Raw genomic sequence first — 24342 nt, forward strand, 5'->3', positions numbered from 1 at the left:
AATTTAACTTATAATATAATATAAAATTTAATGGATAGAAAGTTTGCTCAATAGTTGTCTCGAGTAAAAATTTTGAAAAACACTTTTCACTAGGGTATGAACTTTTCTAGGTGGTATGCTGAGACCCTAAGTATATGTAAGATAATATGCATGACTTCTAGATTGTGGAGACAGACTAGAGCTGTTGTTATTCATTGTATTCTTGAGTGAATACCTAAGTAAATGATCCATTGAGCATTCAAGATCAATTATCTCATGATAAACTAACCTCCATCATTTGATCTCGTTTTGAGTGTTATATTGCTTGGGTGCATAGACCGAGTTGGTGCACGTGGTAAAACTATAAAAAGGTTATTGGTCTGAAACTACCAGGGTGCAAAAATTGAGTGGGATACTCTAGGTATTGCAAGCCAAATTTAGTTACTTCAATAGCCTTGTAAGTGTTTCTAAATTGCTTGTAACGAATTATAAATTTTTGTAGTGCATTTTAGGTAGTGACTTACATTTGGCATGGTTTTAGGACTTAAAGGCATTGAGTTTTCGCTTCGTTACTAAAATTGATGTGTTGATTATTTTTTGTGACTTGATTCACTAATTGCTTGATTGATTGATTGTTAATTTAAATAGTCCAATAAATTTGAAAAACACATATTCACTCCACTCTATGTGTATCTGGGATTTGCACTACTAATTTTTCAATTAGTATCAGAGAGAGGTTCATTCCGCTAGGATTTAGTTATTCAGTGTGATTTTGCATCAAGTGGTTAAAATGAATAGATCTCAATCCCTTCCGCCAACCTCTTATTGTGATGGCAATAACAATGTCTATTGAAGAACTTGAATGAGAGCTTCTTTTTTAAGTTAATAGATAAACAGGTGTGAGTGATTTTAGAAAAATGATGGAAGAGACCTATTTCAATTGTTAAGGGTATAGAAGTTATCAAGGATATCAATAGTTAATTTAATGATGAGGTCAATGAGTGCAATTGGAATAGTAAAGGTTTAAATGCAATCTTTACGGCTATTTCTTTGCGTTTAAGAGAATCTCACTATGTGAAATTGCCAAAGATACATGGGGCATATTAGGGGTCACACATGAAGGAACGAGATTAGTAAAAAATTCTAAACGTTGACCACTAGGTTTGAGGAAATAAAAATGATAGATGATGAGAGTTTTTATGCTTTATATACTAGACTTGATGATATAGTAAATTTAAAATTCAATATAGGTGAAAAAAATCCTTGTTAGGATAATTAGAAAAGTTATCAGTTCTTTACAAGATAGCTTTCCCAAAGTCACAACAATAGAGGAGAGTAAAGACTTTAACAATATAATTATTGAACAACTGGTAGGTTCTCTTCAAACATATGAATACACATAGCCCCAACCAAAGAAAATTAAGTCAGTTGTTCTTAAGATTAGTAAAGAGTTTCTTAGATCATCTGAGGATGATAATGCAATAAATAATGAGGAAAAAGCTTGATATGTTAAAATATTCGTGAAAATCTTCACATCTAGGAAGGATAAGAATCAAGAAAAGCATTAAAGTTTTTAATAAGGTCAATCAAAACTCTAGTTCTTATAGTAGAGAGAAGAGTTTGGAGAAAGACACTAGGATCTCTAAGGACAAAATACCTTAAGATGTATAATATCATGAATGTCGTGGTTTTAGGCACATTCCGATTGAGTGCCCTAATTACATCAGACCGAACCGATTCATATATATATAACTTTTTCATTTATATTATATATGAAATATTTTTATATGATTTTTTATATATATAGTTTTTTATATTATATTATATTATATATTATATGCTAAATTACTAATTAATATAAACCTACTTTTGATATATATATACACATATCAAGGATAAATAAATTTTAATATTTTATGGCATAATGAATTATGGTATATATTCTTTTTGATAAATACATTTCTACACATTTGATTATATGTATTCATATAAAAGGTGTATAATCTAACTTATATAGACTACAATTAAATTTAATATTATACTAGTATCTTTCTCTATTCTAGAAAAACTTTGTGAGGTTTTCATCATTAAAATTACAATAAAAAAACTAATAAAACCGGACTGGAACCAATAAAACCCGTAATTTGATTTCGACGATGAATCGGTCTGATATCAGTTGTTCAATTTTCAAAACTAGTGTATACCAATTTATGAGGATGTACAGAAAACCGAAGAACCGATCGCCACTGACGAGAACCAATCAGAACCGGTGGTGAAACGGTTGGCACACGGTGAAATTTATTCAAAACCGACCAACATTGGTTCAGCAGCGGTTTGATCCTGGTTCAAACCGTTGAACTGATTGAATTTTTTTTTTGTAAATATACATACTCAAAACGACGTCGTTTCAATTAAAAAGTGGAATGACGTCTTTTTCTACATATAATATACAACAGATAATTGAAAGTTTCATTTAAGATATATGAAAAAAAAAATTAATTAATTGAAACGACGCCGTTTATTTTAAACCAAACGGTGTCGTTTTAAGATCAGATCATCTTCAACCTCCAACTTCTTCTTCCTCTGTTCCTCGCATCCGTTGCACTAGCTCCCTCTCTCTCTTCTGCAACACATACTCTCTCAGGTGAACTAAGCCACTAGGGTAATCAAAAACCGACAGAGAACTGCCGAAGTTGATACGACCGATTTTCCTCCTCCTTATTGACTAGTTACTATTGGTGGCTCATCCCTCTTCAGTGGCATCGATTTTACCCAAAAACCGTGCTGAATATGTCAATTTTCACGCCTGCCAATTAGGTTATAAAATATGTCCAAAATCGAACTGGTTACACCCTTACTTGTAGGCACTAACATGACTTTACACCATATATATTCCATAAAATATTAGCTTTAAAATTTTGACCATACTAACATATGCTAAGATATAGCTTTGAATCTTAATTCCTTCGACTCTAAAATAGGTGATCAATTTTTACTTTGTTGTTTGTAAATATGTAAACTACTTACGCTTTTCATATTCTAATTTAGAAAAAAGATTTATATAGTCTTAGTTTGTATAAATTTCATGTACTTTCTTTGAAAAAAGTAAGAAAAATCAAGGACTTACATGAAAAAAAAATATTATGGTGGGCACCTCTTTTTCTCTATAATTTTATACGGGACTTGCACGTTTTGAGTTTATATCTAGCACTACTCATGATTAAATATTTATTAGGTCATGATATAAATAATCTTATGGGGCCTAAATTAGGTTTAATAGGCCAAATTTAAATAAACTGACGGGATATTTTGATGAAAATTACGTGACACTCCTAACCGATGGGAATTGGGTGTTACAATTAATAACAATTTCAAGAATATGGGACGCAATGATAGGCTATGCTAGGTTTTTAATTTTTTAAAGAAAGTTTTCGAAAAAAAAATTCCAACTTCAATCTAAACATCTTTTAAACATATAAAAAATTTTATATTTCTCAAGTAAAATTCTGATGGGAACCAAGGTGGAGCTATCCTTAAAGATCCTTTGCAAATTCCAGATGGGTAAATTACAAGATCAAGAGCCAAGAAGATCAAGGAAGCAATGCAAGGATTAGTGCAATCCACTTGGGATAAAGCTAGGAAGAGCCTAACACTCAAGATGGGCTTGAAGGAAAAAAAACCAGTTTTGATCCACTTGATACAAGCTATGGAAGACATGACTTAAAGATTGGGCCTATTGTTGTTAAGGCTTTCAATTTGTTTAACGGTATTTTATTATTAGTTTAGAAGAAGTGAGCTTGAGGATGCTTGTCTACGTATATCTTATTTCTAATGGACTAGGGTTATTTTTTGGAAGGTTTTGTATTTTGGCCAAGGGTTTATTTGGAAAGTTATAATTTTATGTCTCACTAGGGTTTCAGAAGTTACTGTAGCGCGGCGTATGGTATTGTTCACGCTACAGTACCCGACGCATTGTTTACTTAGGATTTTTGGGGATTGTCTATTTAAACTACTTGTAACCTCATTTGAGAGGCAGATTATATGGAATTGTCATTGAGAGTTGAGTTATCTCCTTTTGTTCTTCTTGAACTTCTGAATTTATCAAAGGTAAATCAAAACTTTTGTAACGTTCTTCCTTTGTAATTTAGGTTCTTGAGATAGGTTCTTCAACGGGTCTAGATTTTGATATAATCTAGGTTCTTTGAACGAGTTCTCATCGGATCTAGATTCTCCATCCATATACCTGAGTTTGGCTTTCTTAGGGTTGTTTTTCCATTATTGTTGTTGGGTCTCAAAGCAAGTTTATTGGGGTTCACATCAAATTCTCATGTAATTATTTGCCAAGATTTTTATGGTGGAAAAAAAAAAACAAAAACCATATCCACTTTCACTAAAAACATAAAAAAAAAAAAAAAAAAAAACACATCTCACACAATATGAATATTTATCCAACTATTTTGTCAAATTTATTACCCACAATGCAAACAACTTCTTATTTTTCTACTTTTTTTTCTTTTTTTTACAAAACTCAATAATAGGCATATATCTTCTTTTTTTTTTTTTTTTGACAAAAATTATCAAAGATTTCATTAGCTATAAATGCTCAAATGTTGTAATTATTAATTTGAAAGTTACTGTCACAAAATTGGCTATCCGAGGAAGAAGGTAAATTTTCAAAAAAGGAAAAATATCAAATCAGCCTCATGCTCATTTATTTATGAGAAATGCTATATGTCCCGTTGGGTTCTATCGATGGTGGGTGTCAATATTTTTTTTTAACTTAATGATTAAAGAAGTATTTTTTTAATGATGTTATAATTTTTTTAAAAATGTTAAAAAAATATATGAAAAAAGTAAAAAAATAAGATAATTGCTACAGATACAAATAGATTATATAAAATAAACTTATAAACTGATGTGGTTTTATGAAATCTATTAGATCTATTTTATAATAGAAGTAAATTTACAATTTAACGTAACACATCAAGCTACATCATTTTATATGTTTATTTTTATATAATCTTTTTATGACTAAAGTATTTTTTAAAAAATAAATAGATCAAATAGACTAGCGAGAAAACTCACTAGGAGCCTACAACGGTAGCTATAGAAGGACTCTTTATTTATTTGTATTCCCTATTTTGTCAGGCATTTTTAGTTTTATTGGCATTATTCGAGACATTCTTTATTAGGTTGATTATAATTTATGGAATTGGCCCTTAGCCTTGAATTTCAACGCCATTACATGAAGCTTTTATGAGTTTTCTAGTTCATTTTCTCTGTTTTTAGCAACACTTTGATCAAATTATCTATATGTAAAAAAATATTTTTTTAACTATTAGGAATGAAAAGAGGCTCATAATAAATTATCCAAACTTAAATAATTTAATTTTGACCTACAATATTTATAAACCAAAATCTAAATTTGATGGTTACTGTTAAATGAGTAAATATATATTTTATTATTATTTTATAACACTTTCACTCTTCTCCCCATCTACATCTACAAACATCTAAATAATTTAATTAGAATATAATTACTAATTAACATATAATAGGTAAAATAGTAAAATATGATAAAATAAAATGAATTAATAATTAAAAAAGTAAATATTTTTGTAATTATTTATTACTCGTTACTATATAATGAATAAATGGATAATTCAATGTGAAAATTTGATATGAATAGTCAAAATCAAATTCATCTCATAATATTTTATTGTTATACAATGAAAAAATAGTTATTCAAATATAGATACTTATGTGAATGGAATAGCTAAAATTTAAATTTATCTTATATTTATCAAAAGTGTTATTTACATAGTTTTTATAATAAATTAATTAAAGATCTATACTGATAAAAGTCTTCTCTCTCTATAACGGCTTGAGGGCACGAAAGGAAGGGAAATTCAAAGTCTTCACCGTGAAAGGTGAGGTGTGGAGTTGCTGTTCACGATTGTAGTACAGTGGTTGACAATGGAGGATTTGGAGAGCATATGGAAAAGGCTGAGTCTGAATGAAGAGGAGAATGAGGCCATTAGCGTGCGGATTGGAGGTTCATTGAAAATGAAGAATAGAGGAGAATGCAGTTTGATAGGGAAGGTGTGTTCAAATCGCACTAAGGGGAAGGAGGTGGTGAGTGCTACGATGTCCAAGAAGATACTGTCATCAGAGAGAAGAGTGGGAAGATTATTCTTAAGGATGATGGGGTAATTGATGGGGGGAATGAAGGGAGCGGAGGAAAGGAACATTTTGAGGGGTGCACAGGTGATTAGTGAGGATGAGGGAAGAGGAAATATTCTGGAAAAAGAGAGGAGGTTGAAAAGAAGGGCAAGGGGTAAACAGAAAGAGGGAGGGATTGATGGGGACCAGATTGTTAAGAAGAAAAGAGAAGGTGGGGAGGTTAATGAAACAGAAGCAAAAAGAGTAAAGAAGGGAGGAGAGCTAAAGGAGATTGATACTTACAATGTTGAGGTGGTGGCTCTGAAGCAGCCCCACCGATTACAATGAATGTCCTATGTTGGAATTGCCGAGGGCTTGGGAACCCTCGGACAGTTTAGGATCTTTACTCCCTAGCAAAAGATAAGAGACTCAAAGTCATGTTTCTCATTGAGACCATGATTGTTACAAATAAGATTGAAGGAATTAGAAGGAGAGTGGGATATGAACAGAGTTTTATTGTGGATCCTGTAGGAAAGGCAGGAGGTTTGGCTTTACTATGGTATGATGAGATGGAAGTAGAGATTCTTAACTACTCTAGATGGCATATTAGTGCATGGATTCTAGATGTGGATTTGAAAAGGAGGTGGTTATTCACTGGTTTCTATGGCCATCCTGAAACAGCCAAAAGGAAGTCATCTTGGGATTTGTTGCACATGTTGAAACCAGAAGCAAATGTTCCTTGGTGTGTGGTAGGTGATTTCATTTTCAATGAAATCACTTGCCAAATTGAGAAATGGGGAGATGGGCAAAGGGAGGATAGTTAGATGAGGATGTTCAGGGAGGCCATGGAGGAGAATGTGTTGTTTGATTTGGGCTATAGTGGAGATGGATACACTTGGAGCAATGGTCATATAGATGGTACTTTTGTAAAGGAAAGGTTGAACAAATGCTTGGCAAATGGGAAGTGGAATGAGCTGTATAAGGAGATGAAGGTAGAGGTGTTACCTGCTAGGTGCTCAAACCACAGACCAATTGTGATGCATTTATCTATTAATAGGATTAATGGGCCAAGAAACAGAATATATTCAGTTTGAAGCTTGCTGGACTAAGGATGTGGAGTATAAGGAGGTAATAAAAAGGGAGTGGAGGATGAATGAAGGGGGAGATTCTTATGTAGAAAAAATTAAGAGGGCTTTAACAAAATGTGGTGTTGTCCTGCAGAATTGGGGGAGAGTTAAAAACTAAAAAGAGGGAGAGGAGTTGAGAGAAAAAACTCAGAAACTAAATGAGTTACAGGAGGTAGAGGATGTGAGTATAAGTGGGGGAATAGGTTAAAAGGGGAAGTTGGTTTGTTGTTAGAAAAAGAGGATGTGAAATGGAAACAGATGGCTAAAAGAAGCTGGTTTCAGTATGGTGATAGAAACACAAGGTTTTTTCATGCATGTGCAAGCCAAAGAAGGAAAAAAAAATAGGATCCTTCAAATTTCTAATTTATCTGGCAGAATGATGAAGGACTAGGTGGGGATTGAGAAGGCTCTTAAAAAGCATTTTACAAAGGTTTTGTCATCAGGAGAACTAACTATGGATATGATCCAAGTTGGTACAAAATTTATCAAAGCCAAGGTGAGTAAGGGTATGAATGAATTCCTAACTAAGGAATTTACAAGAGAGGAGATAAAAGCTGCAGTGTTCCAAATGAGCCCTTATAAGTTTCAGTGAAGTGATGGTTTTAGTGCTTGCTTTTATTAGAAATATTGGCATGTAGTAGGGGAGGATGTGTGTTTGGCTGTGATGGAGTTTATGAAAGGAAGAGGTGACTTGAAAAGTATTAATCAAACTCTTATAGCACTGATTTCCAAGGTTAAAGAGCCTGTTACAGTTGGAGAATTTAGACCTATAAGTTTGTGTAATGTCTTATACAAGATAATGGCTAAGACATTAGCAAATAGGTTGAAAATAGTATTGCCTAATGTGATTTCTCACCAACAAAGTGCATTTATTAGGGGAAGATTGATCTCGGACAACATTTTAATAGCTTATGAGCTGTTGCACTCAATGAGAAATAGGCAGAAGGGAAAGGAGGGGAGTATGACTGTCAAATTGGACATGTCTAAAGCTTATGACTGTGTAGAGTGGAGGTACTTGGAGAAAGTGATGAACAAGCTGGGTTTTTGTGATTAGTGGATGCAATTAATCATGAGAACTGTTTCTACAGTATCATATTTTACACTAGTTAATGGTAGAGTTGGTGAGTGTTTTGAGCCTTCAAGGGGGATCAGGCAACGAGATCCATTGTCTCTATTTTTTTTTGTACTTTGTGCTGAGGGGCTTAGTAGTTTGATCAATGAAGCTGGGGAGAGGGGGGAAGTGAGAGGGGCTACTGTAACTAGAGGAGGAATATCTGTAACCCATCTAATGTTTGCAGATGACTACATCCTATTTTGTAAAGCCAATATGAGAGAATGGAGAAGATTGAAGGAGTTGTTGAAAATATATGAGGCAACCTTAGGTCAGTGTTTAAATGATCATAAAACTTCAATAATTTTTAGTGGCAATACAAGAAGGGAGGAGAGGAGGCAGTTAAGGGCAGTAGTGGGGGCAAGACTATACAGTGACAGTGAAAGGTATCTAGGCCTACCTTCCATGGTTGGTAGGTCGAAATACAATGCTCTCAGAGGTATTAAGGAGAGGATTTGGTAGAGACTAAACAACTGGAAAAATCAGTTTCTATCTTAGGTTGGAAAAGAGGTGCTCTTAAAAGTTGTAATTCAAGCTATCCCAACATACCACATGAGTGTTTTTCGCCTTCCTAAGAGATTTTGTAATGAAATATCTTCATTGATGGCAAGGTTTTGGTGGGGTCACAAACAAAATGATAGGAAAATACATTGGAGGAGTTGGGAAAGAATGGGAGTTGCTAAATACTCAGGTGGTTTAGGCTTTAGGGATATGGACAGCTTCAACTTAGCAATGCTGGCCAAGCAATGTTGGAGAACTTTAATTAATCCTGGATCCTTGTTAGCTACAATTCTTAAAGAGAAGTATTTTAGAAGAAGGGATCTAATGTCATTAAAGCTTGGTTGGTGCCCTTCAGTAATGTGGAAAAGCTTATGGAGTGCCTTGAGGTTGCTTAAAGAGGGAGTAATTTGGAAGGTGGGGAATGGAGAACAGATAGGCATTTGGAAGGATAGATGGATTCTCTCATGGACCTTTAGGAGACCATCTCAAGTTCCTGTACAGGTTCTTAATAGGGAAGCAAAGGTTGCTGAGTTGATGGAGGAAGGTAAATGGAAAGTGGAGGTATTGGAAACTGTGTTGGGAAGTGAAGAAATCAATATTGTGAAATTGATTCCTATAAGCAGAAATGGTGCCAATGACAAGCAAATTTGTGGCTACACAAATAATGAGATCTTCTCAGTAAGGAGTGCATATCATTTAGATATGGAACTGAAAAACAGAAACAAAGGGGAGTCCTCTAGTAGGAATTATGGAATTGGTAGATGGAAGGATTTATGGAAAATAGAAGTTCCTGCAGTGGTGAAGAACTTCATGTGGAGAGCAATGGATGACTGTCTTCCTACTAAACAGAATATGGCTAAACGAAGGATGGTGGAAGATGACTCATGTCCTATCTGTTTTAGAGAAGTTGAAACTGTGGGTCATGCTATATGGAGTTGTGAAGCTGCAAGGGATGTATGGGTAGAAAATACTAGTCCTCTAAAGAGGTGGTCCTACAGTGATGAAAACTTATGTGAAATATGTGATAGAATAATTCAGAAGTTGCCTAAAATGGAAGTTGAAATGGTAGCAGTGTCCATGCGAAAAATCTAGTTGAGAAGGAACAAATTGATTTTTGAAGAACAACTTACAGGGCCAAAGAGTGTGATCAGTCAGGCTATTGAAGACTTTGAGGAATATAGAGAAGCTCAAAGGGTGAGAGATGTTAATAGGCTGTCAGTTACAGCAGGTGGTAGAGAAGTAAAATGGAAGAGGCTTGGAGAAAATATGGTGAAAATCAACTGGGATGCAGCTTTTGATCAGAAATCTCTAAAGATGGGAGCTGGTGTGGTGATAAGGGATGAGGAAGGGGAAGTCTTTACATGCTTATGTATGCCTAGAACCAATATTTACAGTCTAATAATTGCTGAATTACAAGCGTTGTGGCAAGCTGTTGAGGTATGTACTAAGCTGAGGTTTATAAATGTTAAATTTGAGAGTGATGCTCTGACCATAATAAATGCTGTAAATAATATAGATGAAAACTGGACTTGGTATGGACAACTTATAGAAGATCTGAGAAGTATGTTTTCTGGTGTAAGTAGTTGGAAGTTGCAACACATATATAGAGAAGGAAATAAGGTAGCACATAGCTCGGCCAAGAAAGCAATTGGTTTAGATGAAGAATTAGTTTGGATGGCAGATTATCCAGAAGATGTGTTTTCTCATATATTCTTTGATAAATATGTAACAAGTGATTATAATGAATGAAATGAAGATATGAGATTTTTTTCAAAAAAAAAAAAAAAGAATATCCTTTATATATACCCAATCCATTAACAATGCTCTAAAATCTCAATTAATATGCCACGAATATTGCATGTATTAATTAATAAAGAACTAACACGAGATATCTAAAATTTATATCAACCACTATACTGAGATAAATAACAACACAAATATATATTAAAATCTTAAATCATTAAAAGGAAAAAAATATATAGAGAAAACATAAACAATTAAGAACAAAGAACTGAATAAAATAATAAAACTGTTGATGTGTCATATTTATTTATTTTAAATTATGTAAAAAAAATAACAAAACTTCTTGACTAAAGTTGACGTGTCACATAAAATAGCCAAAAAAAATAAATTTTGTTATTTATTTTAAATTTTATTATTCTAAATTATGTGTCACATTTTAACTAAAACTTTATTTAGTCAGTGTATAAACATATCTAAGATCTATTAAAATTATAAAAGAAATCAAATATTAATTCTTAATTTATGTTACATATAATTATATTTATGTATTTTTTATACATTCTATCAATGTGATTGACTAAAATAATTATTTTATATTAAAAAATAATATAGTCAATCACATTAATAAAACGTGTAAACAAATACATAAAAATAATTGTACATCAAATTTTTATTAATTCTTTTATAAATTAATATGAAAACATTTTACATCAATAATTATAAACATCAATAAATAATAATATATTAGATGTTTGACAAAATTACGAACTCTTCTCCCCGCTCAAAGCATTTTCTACGTTTCCACTACCCTGCAGTTTTAAAAATTTGGTCCCTAGTTTTTACAATTTTATTATCTTTTCTTCCATACACAGTCCCTATAACTCGCGATTTTAAAAATCTTGCCCCAATGTTTTGCATTCGTATTCAATTACCTGCCCTGACATTTATTTGATTTACCAACTCCAAATCCCGGATTTCATCTCCTCTCTCTCTCTCTCCAATTTGACATGGATTGATTAATTATAAACAGCCTTTACTTCTCCCTCTAATCCAACAAACCCCACCATCTCTGCCCTCTGTGTGCGTGTATAGTATAGGGTTTGGGCGAGAACCTTTAGGGATGAGCGTACGGCAATTGTGGGTTTTCGTTTTTCCATGCTACAATTGGAGAAGCCATCTTGGTCGTTACTGATCCCGAAAGCCTTCAATTTCTACGTTACGTAAGATTTAGGTTCCTGCCCGCTGACCTGTCGGAGCGAGTAGGATTGTCGTTTCGGCGACAGTTGGGTCGTCGATTCCGTTTAGCCTGCTCAGGTTTGCTGCTCTTCTTGGTTGTATCCTCGGAGGATTTTTCTTTTTTTTAGTTTGAATTTTCTTATCTAGGGTTGTATTTGAGTGTCGTTCCTAGTTCGTTGTGCCTTTTTTGTGCTGAAAAAATGCGAGAAAGGAATGGTGAAATGGAATTTTGAATATTTTAGGTTTTTGGTTGCTTGGAGCTGAGGGAAACTAGATTTTGTTGTCAAATGCGCAGATTTTATAACTATCCGTCTTAATTAAGCAGTATATACTTCCTGAACAATCACGCATAGAGTTAGCGTTTAGTCTGGCTCAGTTATTTTCCACTTGTGTCTGCTTATACGTCTGTATTCTAGGTAGTCCTTACACGGGATTTTTTAAATTTATTTTAAAACAATTCTCAGCACCTTACTCGGCATTTCAGTGGAATTGACATGTTTCCTAAAATATTACGATATAAAAATTATTTATTTCTAGTAAATGTTTGGTAGTTTTGGTACTTGGGCACGTTGGCCTAATGCGAAGTACTGCCAAAAGGATGCAGAACATTTTTCTTCATTGTTTCTAACGAAGTGGTGGACTTATAGAATTTTGGGATTTTACAGTGGCAAATGTTGTTTTGTGGATATTGAATGATTGTTTCCATGGATTTAAATGCCTCACCTGTACCTGAAGAAGATGAAGACACTTTTGAACAGAACATAGAAGAATACCCTGCACCAGAAGAACGAATAGAGTCTGCGGTTGATATAGCACGCCGGGTACTGCTTTTTCTCCTTTGATCTTCCTGCACCTTTTCCCTTGAATGATAATGTTTTCAATCATGATAATTGGAATTTCTCTCTTCACTTATTTGAAGTTATTCCAGTAATCTATGATGGTGGTTTGATCGTCCCTGGTGCCTTAAATCATGTAACAGAGGCTTTTCATAGCTGTTTCTAGTTGGTTTGTTGTTTCCACAGCCATTATGTGCCATTTTCATTAGCTAAGCTGTAGAAATAACCATCGACTCTGGTGACATTACCTTACCCCCCCCCCCCCCCCCCCCCCCCGGCCGGCGGCGGCCCCCAGTGGTGGGGCCATTTCTTGTTCCTTTTTAGTACTCATTTAGAAAGGAAGTTCAATTGCTTTTACTTATCAAAGAAAGAAAGGAAATTTTTATTTTTATTTTTTAGGAAACTACACCGATTACCCTCGTCATTTTTTGTTAGCAGAGAAACACTTCCATTTTGATGTTTTTTGTAATGGCCCTCGAGCGTTTCCTGGGATTTACTTAAAGCTATCTTGTTTTCATTTTTGCATGTTTCCTAATACCGTACTTTAATAATATTCTTGCACAATTCCTCTTTTTAAGAATTTAAATACTCTAGTGGCTACTAGTTCATTGATTTTGGACTTTGATCCATCTTGAGGCCTTTGCTTAAGAAGTATCGTCAATGCTTTAACTCTCGATTACTTAGACATAACAATTAGCCTTCTATTTTTGTTTTTGTTGTTGTTGTTGTTTTATTTATTTATTTATTTTTTAATTTTAGAATATCAATCTTTCAATCACTCTATATACTTGTAACATACGGATCCTCAAATTAAGACATAAAATAGTTTTAATCTATTTATTTAATTTTAGTCTAGTTATTATTCATTTATTAAACATTTTTTATTTATTTATTGAATACTATTAGTATTATTAAAGGGATAAATATAGGTAAATTATCAATTTAGATTTTTGCTAAGTTTTTTTTTAATATTAAATCACTTAACAGTTTATGTAACGCCCCGTTCCTGTAGGATAGAGATGTTTTTTTTTTTTTCTTTGGATAAGTAATAAAATATTTCATTGATATAAAGATAGGCATAGCCGGTATACGAAAGCATACACCTATTTAAGAACTAGAAACCGTTAGATAGAGATGTTACTAACGTACATAATATAATGCCCGGTAAAGAGATTCATATCCTAAAATATCTCATTTATTGAGAACTTTAATTAAAACTAAACATAACTATTTTTGAAAACATAAAACTGAAAACGTAAAATAAAAACATAAACTAACCCTACGCATGACTTTTTATCCAAAAATCATAAAAGAAACTAAGTCCTTGCATTAGATCTACTCCTGGTTCTCTAGCTTTACGTCCTTACGATCATCATCTGAGACAGTTAAATATAGAAGAGAACAAAGAAACAAAAAAACAAAAGAGAGTCAAATACTCAGTAAATAGTGCGTCATATTGTAAAATATAACTTACCAAGACTTAATTTTTGAAAGACTCTTCAAACAAACATTTATCATTCACAGATTCTCATAGCATGTGTATTCATCATTAACATGAGCGGAAACATACATAATCATGGCAAACATATAACGTGAATGCATAAATTAATTGTTTATCTTGTCTTTTACTTATTCTATGGTGAACCATGCTTGAGTCCGTGACACCGCATAACATAATTTGTGGTGAACACGTTTAGGTCCGTGTTATCCTTAACATAACTTGTGATGAACACGTTTAAGTCCGTGTCATCCTTAACATAGCTTGTGATGAATATACTTAGGTCCGTGTTATTCTTAATATAACTTGTGATGAACACGCTTATGTCCGTGTCGTCCTTAACATAACTTGGGGTGAAACACGCTTAGGTCCATGTTTCACTTAAATATGGTGAACCACGCTTAGGTCTGTGACACTGTCTTATCATTTTATCTTTCTTAATGCATGAGAACTTATTTAATATCATGAACTTTTCTAGCATGGCATATACTTGTAAATGGCATAACCTTGTACATGGCATAGCATATCATGGCATATTCTTGTACATGGCATGATATGATCTAAACATAAACATTCCATGGCATACCAGATCTGAGTTCTCTATGAACTTTACATAACATACTTGATCTAAATACTTCATGACATTACATAGCATATATGATTGGATCACTATATGAGCATGGCATACATGATCTAGGTACTACATGAACATGGCATACATAATCTGGCTATTTTATTACATGGCATATTTGACTTAAATTACTACATGAACATTTCATGGCTTCCATGTGATTTTAGAATCATTCACTCCATCAAACAACAAATTCCTTCATATAAGCATAATGGCATAATTCATCAAAGATCGTGAAAGAAATCTAACCTTGACTTAGCTCGTAGCATAGTGTAGACAACATCACATTTTCATATACCATTAGAAGATTACAGTACACATGCAATTATATGATCATACTAATTACCTCTTAGCGCTGCTTCCAAAATCTTACGTCGTAGCTCGTGACCTATACGAGGCACTATTCGTCACTAACATTTTTAGAAAAACGTGTCGTAGCATTCTAAATACTTAAAAATAATACCAAAGAGATAATTTAATAAATATTCAATTATACAAAGATTTCAAAAAATAATAATATTTAAAACTCATATCATAATACTTAATATTCTGTGTAAACATATATCTTAATAATTTTATAAAAATTAGTTAAAGGTCAATTGGAATATTAACTAAAATAATAGGCCGAAACAATATAAAAGAATACTTTAAAAGTATACTTTAAAATATGCTTAAAAGCCCTTGAATATTTTCTATAAAAATAAGTCTATGACTAATATATTTATTTAAGTAGATAAAGTCCCTGTAAAAGTGATGCTTTTCTGAAAATATAATCAGCCCAATAAAATCACTAAAACAGTTGCTGAAATGTAGTAAAATAAAGCCCAATTTAAAACACAAATCCATCTCACGTGTAGGATCAGTTTACCCAGAAGTTTAAGTAGGCATTCGGCCCAATGGACTTAAGGCCCAAGGGCCCCTTCCCAGATTAAAACTAGTGGGAGCTTTCTCTAGAAGCAGACGTTGGGAACTTGTGAGAGGGAAGAAGCTGTGTGACACTTACCTAGAGAAGGAGGCTGAGGCGATGGCGGCTTTGGGGTTGGCTGGAAGTGACCGGTGATGCCACTGGCCTTCTCAGAATGGTGGTGCGATACAAGAGAGAGAGAAAGAGTGAGAGAGTTAGAGAGAGAACTGCCTAGCCGAGAATAACCGAGAGAGGAGGGAGAAATTTTGCAATGTGGGCTTACCGGAAATGGCGTGAGGTGGTAGTGGGTGCCTGGCCGGTGGGTTTTGGGCAGTAGGAAAAGTGCTTCGACCTCCTCTATGTGATTGATGGTGGAGGCTGTTTGGTTGAAGGGCTGCTCGAGTAAGTTTCTCTATGTGCTCAACCGGATTTCCTTGTGTTAAAATCTAAGGGTCCCATGGGATTTTATAGACGGGGGTGAGGGAATAACGTGAGTCTTGAGGAGAAATTGGATAAAGTCTGGTGTTGGGAGTTTGAATTCAACTAAACTTTGGAGAACTACTCCCATGAGGAAAGAAACACCGAGAGGATAAGAGTTTTGAAGTGTTTGAATTGAAAATTAGTTTCAAATAAGGAAACTACTCACTTTGGAAACCAACAGAAAAATAAGAGATGTATGGTTTAACAGTAGAGAAATCCTATTCAAAACAAATTACTACCTCAAAACATATCTAATAATAATAAAAATAAAATAATAATAATAAAAATAATAAATAAAAGAAAAAATCACATTTTTGGGATCGGGATGTTACAATTTACCTATTCAAAAAAAAAAAAAAAAAGTTTCCCTTAAAATGTACTTCTAATTTTTATCTTAAACTCTTAAGTGACCAGATAAATTTTGCGTGTTTATCTTAATCTCAAATTTCCAATACCAATCCCACAACCATCATCTCCATTTAGAACCCATTATACACACAATCCGTGTCAATCACAACCACTTCAAGTCCCTTCCTGTTTATAGATTAATCATCAAACTCCCACATGAAATCAAACTCTATAAAATCTTATGTTTAGTAGCCATTGTTCGAACCCAACACAATCACGTCGTCTATACATATATATATATATATATATTCAACCATTGCTCTGCAAATTCAACAACACAACACCATAGCCTACCTCCCTCAACCCGAGTGCATCCCATACCCAGAGAAAAATAAATCAAAACTTTCCTTTTCACAGCATTACCGTAACCTTCCCCATAGCTCCACCCTAGTCTTCCCCTTCACCATCGTTTTCCGTTGCTCCTCTTTGACTCTCAACTGCTAGAGCCATCACCACGTTCAGCCTCTCTAGGTGAGTGTCATGGCCTCTCCCTCTTTCACGTCTCTTTGTGTTCCAGCCTTTGGAGTTTTCTAGAAAGAAATTATGTGTAGGAAAGTGGGCGTTGGGTTTAATTCCCGTTGGGCAAACTGAAACATGGGATCATCTTTTATGGTTTATTTTCTACTTTTCCCAAAATATCGATGTTGTTCTGGGTTAATTCCAAAAAACTACCCTTTGAGTTTTGTCGTGTATCACCAACTTGACCTTCAAACCATATATTTTTACTTTCGTAAGAAGTCTTTAGAGTCTCATTGTTGGTATAATTACATTAGTGCCCTAAGCTTTATCTTTGTTTCCTTTTTTTTCGATGTTCCACAATACTCCCTCTTTGTCTCTATTAGTCAAATTTATGTACAATCCCTTATATTTACAAAAGGTACCATTCAACCTCAATTGCCATGTTACTTTTTTCCCTGACGTTAGCCAAGTTGATTTTCTTATCTGTCATTAATCAAGTCGCCTATGAAAGGCTGTCAGTATAGTAAGGTAGACGAAGTTTTAAAATGATAATAGTATTTGTTTTAGACGTAACAGAATAGTTATTAAAATTATTTTTTTCTATAGTATGAGTTTAAATATTAAATGGAGCGTAAAATAAAATATTAAATGGAGTGTCATGATATGATTCTTAGAATTCTTATAGTATTTCTTTTAGGTAACGAGTTACAAAGAGAATATTCGGAATCAATGTTTTGAGGTAAGTAGCTTGATTATAAATTAGGATTAACATATGTTAGCTAGTTATATATATTATTATTAAAGCCATTTCTTTTGAAGCCAATATTTACGTACCACGCATGTCATGATATTTGCCAGTACGCCATTCATCATGTTTCATTCCGCATATTATAGTTATGTATGTATTATGCATCTCATGTATCTCACGTTTCATAAGATGCATAAGACATATAATCTATCTTAAGTTCAACTGCAAGATAATATCAGATCAGTATAATCGGATGACCATTCAGATGTATGATACCAATGCGATTTCAGGGTGGGTGTGCAAGAGCGTGGTCCACCTTAGTATGTTAGAGTATTACACAGTCGGTTTCTTTTGCTACAACACGGGAAGTTAGTGCACAACCTTGCACACATGGTTAAGTGTATTGGCCAGCTAGATAAGTCAGATCAGTCAATTAATTTAGGAGTATAGGCCATATGGTTTGGGCCTTCCATTGGGACGTTATAATAAGACATGCATAGCATAAGTATCATTATGATCATTCATGATTTTAGTTCTCAGTATGAAATATTTTATGAAAACTTTATGTCAAGTATGTTTACGTTATGATGAGTTTCTTATTAAGTCATCGAATCATTTTATTTTTTTGATATTTTATTATTATTTTTAAACCACCCCAGGTGAGCATGATGATAAGTACGAGCAGGCGGGCTAGGATTAGATGGAGCAGTTGATTAAATTTTAGATTCCCTAGAATAAATTATTTTTATGACATAAAATTTTAATAGTTGTTTCATTCAATTTCATTTGGAGACATGTTTTTATTAAATAATTTTGTCAAATGTTCAGATTTTAGCATTTGTACTCGTGATGTTTGTCATTGTAACCCATAAAAACACATGGAAGAGTTTTCGGGTCAAATTTGTTATGCTTGGTGTCCCAAGTATAGGGATAACATTTAGAACCAAAAACCCTGAGAGATGTGTAGTTGGGGTATTGACCATAAAGAAGGGAAAACGGGGAGTTAAGATTTAAAGAGCTGGAAGGGAGATGATTTATTAAATAAACGGCAGTTGAAAACGCTTCGACCCAAAACTGTTTGGGAACACTATTGTGAAAAAGTAATGTCATGCCAAGTTCGTGAATGGTGCGATGTTGGCGTTCCACCGAACCATTTGTTCGGGTGTGTAGGGATAGGAGTATTGATGGAGGCTTGGGTGTGTCTCAATCGTTGATGCCACACTTCCTTAGGGACCGTTCGAAACCGAGTGGAGAAGTGTGCTTCAAGGGGCCGGGACAAGACATATAAATTATACTTCCGTTGTCTGCTCAACAACGTGTGGTTGGTTGCCCTTTCCTTAATAGAAAACCAATATCATAAAATTCACAATTATAAGGATAATCAGAAGTTAACTGACTAATGGATAAAAGTATTTTTGCTAAATCAGGAACAAGCAAAACATCCTTTAATTTAATTAGAGAATTACCATAGTGAATAATAGTATCACCGATGTGGGTGATTTCATGAAAACTGCCATCACCAATAAGAACATCATCGTTACCAAGATACCGACAAAGATTAGAAAGCATATCTGAATTTTCAGTCATATGGGCAGAAGCACTGGTGTTGGCGGTCCATTCCTTGTCATGGGTGCCATGTTCCAAAGACATGGCAGCTAATGCTTGAAGAATATCATCCGGTTGAAACGAATGGTTAAATCAGTGCCAACACTTTAGCTCTGTGTGTCCCTTCGTACCACAAATTTGACATGTCAGCACTTGATGATGATCACTAATAGAGTTATGTGTGACACCAATCGGCTGATTCCTATTTGCACCTGAATTAAATTTGGCCATGTGTGTGGCTTGAGAGAAGCCACATCCTTGTGAAGAAAAGTGCTTTGGTTTGGACATAAAAGTTCCTTTACTTTGACCAACTTTATTGCCATAGAAGGCATACGTTGGTGTATTGGACCCATGTGTCTCTTGCTTTTGACCAACTTTATTGTCATAGAAAGCACATGTCTGTTGTTTTTGACCCCATGAATTTCTTGACTCTGACCAACTTTGTTGCTATAGAAGGCATACATTGGTGTACTGGACTCATGAATTTGAGTCCTCATCTCAAATCCTTGCAGCAAAGAAACAAGTTCGGCATACGAGGGCATCGGCGACTTGAGCATGGCAGTGGTGAAAGGCTCGTATCTTGGCCCAAGACCATTGAGGAGGGAGAACACTTTTAACTTATCACACGGTTTTGAAGGCCCGAAGATGGTCTTGCAAGGAGGAGGACACCTCCTTCCTCATGTAAGTTAGCTGCTGTGTGAGCTGAAATTCCCTTTCTTGGGATTATTGGGCATAAGCTTCTTTTATGGTAACCCAAACTTGATAAGCAGTGTCAAGTTTGACCACCAAGCCAAGCAATTCTTTAGAAATGGTGCCATGATCCAGCCACGTAACAGTCGGTTTGCTTTGCGCCCCTGCAAGTAGGTGGAACTGATTTCTTTGTGGCTAACTTGGGTGGTTTCATCTGTGTTGTGGTCGTATTGAGGGGGAGAAACAGAGTCATTGAGGTGGTCCATGAGGTCTTGGCTCTCAGCCAAGACCATCACCTGCTCCCTCCAGAAGAGATAGTTGCCCTGATTTAATCTCAAGGTTACGAAATTATTCACCGAGAGGGAAAGTAACACCATGGGAGTAACACTCTTGCTCTCACTTGGCTCTAGTACCAAAAAGATAATTGAATGACATGTGTTTGATGAAATGTCTCACACACTGTGAGAGCATATTGAGAGTCATCTACCATTTATATAAAACATGATTAATTACAGGAAATGAAGGAACGTTACAATTTCAAATTTTTTTTTTTTGTGTTCTTTGTAGCTGTTGGGTCATTATTTGAATTTGTAGCCATTGCATGATTGTTGGAGTTAGTCGGGGTAGCTGTTGCTTGGTTGTTGGAGTTGGTTGATGGTGCTTGATTGTTGCTGTCATGAAAAAATTCATGGGCCTAACTCATCTCATAAAACTAGTTCAACAAGAGAGGTTTGCTCATTGCTTATAAACATAACCAAGACATTGTCCACAGACAATGTGAGATTTATTCCTCAACACCCTCCCTCACGTGCAGGCTAGTAAGTGATAAGCTGAAAATGTTCTCCCTCCTCAATGGTTTTGGGTTGAAATACGAGCCTTTCACCCCCGCCATGCTCAAGCCGCTAATACCCTCGTATGCTGAACTCGTTTCTTTGCTACAAGGATTTGAGATGAGGACTCAAATTCATGAGTCCAATATACCAACGTATGCCTTCTATGGCAACAAAGTTGGTCTAAGTCAAGAGACTCATGGGTCCAGTACACCAACATATGCTTTCTATGACAATAAAGTTGGTCAAAGACAAGAGACACATTGGTCCAATACACCAATCAAGCACCATTGACCAACTCCAACACTCAAGCAACAACTATCCAACTAACTCTAACAATCATGCAATGGCTACAAATTCAAATAAGGACCCAACGGCTACAAAGAACACAAAAGACAAATAAACTCAAATTGTAACGTTACTTCATTTCGTGTAATTAATCATGTTTTATATAAATGGTAGATGACTCTCAATATGCTCTCACAGTGTTTTTATCAAATAATTCTTTTATGAAATAAGTGTTTATTTTATTTAAATGAGATCTCTTGCCGGGATATTTTTATGAAAACACGTGACACTCCTAACCTATGGGAAGGGGGTGTTACAATACCCGTCCATCCATCCATTCAACTATCTAGAGGTATAGGTTTACACACATAATAACATATATATGCATACCTTATTAGTGCAGATGAGCAGAATGTGTGGACTTTGTTATTGAAGCTTGATATGTTTGCCTTTTATTGGCTTGATGCAAATCATGGAATAAAATCCTTGGCAATGCTCAAATACTGAGGATGAACCACACTTGATTGAGTTAGAATAAGCATGGTTACCTGCTTCATGTCAATGACTAAGGCCCTATTGGTTTTGTTACTTTTACAAGGGACTTAAGAATAGCATGCTTGAAGTAAAGCTCACCTTTTTTTCTTATGCATTTATAACAAGTGTAAATTTGATACTTTTATTGTTATAAATTCTATTTATGCATGAAGTTGATGCCTTCATCGACCAGTTTAAGCTGTAAGATCAAAATGTCATATGTTAGGACCGTGTCTGATAGCTGTCCTCTCTCTCTTTCTCTCTTCCCCCCCTCTCTCTCACACACACACACGCACAAACAAGTGTACCTAGACTAGAACAAAGCATTTACATTGGTAGTTATATTTTTTAATTGAACTCAATATCTTATGTTTTTTTTTTCGTGTTTGCACAATTTGTGTGTGATAGCTAATCCAGTGTGCTTCTCATGCTAGGAGCGTGATGAACGACGTAAACGACTGAAAAGAGAAAGACCAGATGACAGGCCAATGCATGTATCTCAACCACCTGCACATGATCAATTGTTTCAGACAAAAAATCTCAAATCTTATGAGAAAAGTCGGCTTCCTCCTGGTATTTTTTTTTGGTTTCTTTTTATATTTTATTTAAAAGGTGATGCATACCAAGATCCTCCTATTGAATTGGAATGTATTCAGCCATGGATCATGAAATTGTGGTGTTCTTTTGTATTCAATGAATGAGTAGTCTACGTCTTATGTTGTTACCAATTTAAAAATAGGTCAACTTCTTCTTCTTCTTCCTTTTTTTTTATTTTTTATTTTTTTTTTAAAGTGAGCTTAAAGCGCAAAAAGTCTGTTTATATTATTCCTTTTACAAGTATAAATAAAAATATTAGTTTTAGTTAATGTTGTTTCTCTAGACCATTAATTTAGATGAAGTAGATGAGGAAGATGATGAGGGTTGCAAAATCTTTTATGAAAATTATGATGGTCCTATGCTTAATGATGAGAGTTGGGACAATGTGTGCTCTCCAATTATTGATGGCAGGGTTGGGGATTCGTAACATGTGGGTATTCAACAAGGCTATCCTAATGGAATGATTGTGGCGCTATAATTATGAAGTAGAAGCCTATGCTTATGGAAGGTTGCGATAGAAGATAAGTATGGGGGTGCTATGGGAGATGGTGTTCTAGTGAGGTTCAAGGGGCATATGGAGTGGGGTTATGGAAAGATATCGAGGGGGTGGGAGGGGGGGCTTTTTCTAGCCATACTAGATTGGTGGTTGGGTGATGGTTCTAACATGAGTTTTTGGTAGGATATATGGTGTGGGGATAGGGGGCCAGGGCTCTTAAGGATGCTTACTTGATAGTTTTCAGGTTTGCATGGGAGCAAGAGGCCTCGTTGGCTGAATTAAGGGAAATCTCATTTGGCTCTTGTAGACGAGATTGGGAGAAAATATTACTCACACTATTATATCCATAGTGTACACACAAGTATATATATATACACTAAAAGCAAGATACACATATACCTTTATACAAACACATTATAGACAATATATTCTAACACTCCCCCTCAAGCTGGGGCATATACATCATATAAACCCAGTTTGAAACGAATAGGTTTTAATCGACTCCAACACAAGGATTTAGTAAACACATCTGCGAGTTGATCTGCGGACTTCACAAAAGGCGTAGCAATGTCACCACTTAGTATCTTATCTCGAATGAAGTGACAATCAATCTCTATATGTTTAGTCCTCTCATGAAATACAGGGTTAGAGGCAATATGCAGTGCAGCTTGATTATCACAAAATAGCTGGAGAGGGATAAGAGCTGGAAACCCAATCTCTTGAAGAAAGTGTTGTAGCCATGTCAGCTCACTAGTAGTATGTGCCATTGCCCTGTATTCAGCTTCTGCACTAGAACGAGCTACTACTGTTTGTTTCTTACTCTTCCATGTAACCAAGTTACCTCCTACAAAGGTACAATATCCAGTAGTAGATCTTCTATCTGAAGGAGATCCTGCCCAATCAGCATCTGAAAATACTTCAACTCTAAGATGTCCATTTGGTCGATATAGTATTCCAAGACCAGGTGCTCGCTTGAAATAACGAAGAATATGAACTACAACATCCCAATGTGAGATCCTAGACGTTTGTAAAAATTGACTCAGTACACTCACTGCATAAAAGATGTCTGGTCTAGTGATGGTAAGATAGTTCAATTTCCCAACAAGTCTTTGATACATAACTGGATCTCTAAACAACTCCCATTCTTCTTTCAAGAATTTACAATTGGGATCCCTAGGGGTGTCAATAGGTCGTGCACCCAACATGTCGGTTTCTTCTAAAAGATCAAGTACATATTTCCTCTGAGATAGGTTGATGCCCTCTTTAGATCTACTGACTTCAATTCCAAGGAAATATCTAAGCTTGCCCAAGTCTTTTGTCTGAAACTGATCATGTAAAAATTGCTTTAGTCTAATAATTCCAGTAGAGTCACTCTCAGTAATTACAATATCATCCACGTATACAACCAACAAAATGTGACCTGCATCACTATGCAAGTGAAATACCGAGTGGTCTGTTTGGCATCTGTGAAGACCAAAG

At 34.8% G+C, this 24342-nt stretch overlaps 1 protein-coding gene across 2 annotated transcripts in view; it reads left to right on the forward strand.

Moving 5' to 3' along the window:
- Positions 1–11562: 11562 nt before the first annotated feature.
- The window catches only part of LOC122275567 (mRNA-capping enzyme), a 38637-nt gene continuing 25857 nt past the window's right edge, over positions 11563–24342 (forward strand). Inside the window, exons 1-3 of one of the 2 annotated variants that reach the window (XM_043084686.1) lie at positions 11563–11937; positions 12525–12680; positions 22205–22343. In XM_043084686.1, coding sequence (XP_042940620.1) covers positions 12552–12680; positions 22205–22343 — 268 coding nt within the window. In that variant the 5' untranslated portion in view covers positions 11563–11937; positions 12525–12551. The remainder of the gene's footprint in view (positions 11938–12524; positions 12681–22204; positions 22344–24342) is intronic. The other variant, XM_043084687.1, reaches the window with a different exon arrangement.

Source organism: Carya illinoinensis, chromosome 9, assembly GCF_018687715.1.
Source record: "Carya illinoinensis cultivar Pawnee chromosome 9, C.illinoinensisPawnee_v1, whole genome shotgun sequence".
In the NCBI taxonomy this organism is placed as follows: domain Eukaryota; kingdom Viridiplantae; phylum Streptophyta; class Magnoliopsida; order Fagales; family Juglandaceae; genus Carya; species Carya illinoinensis.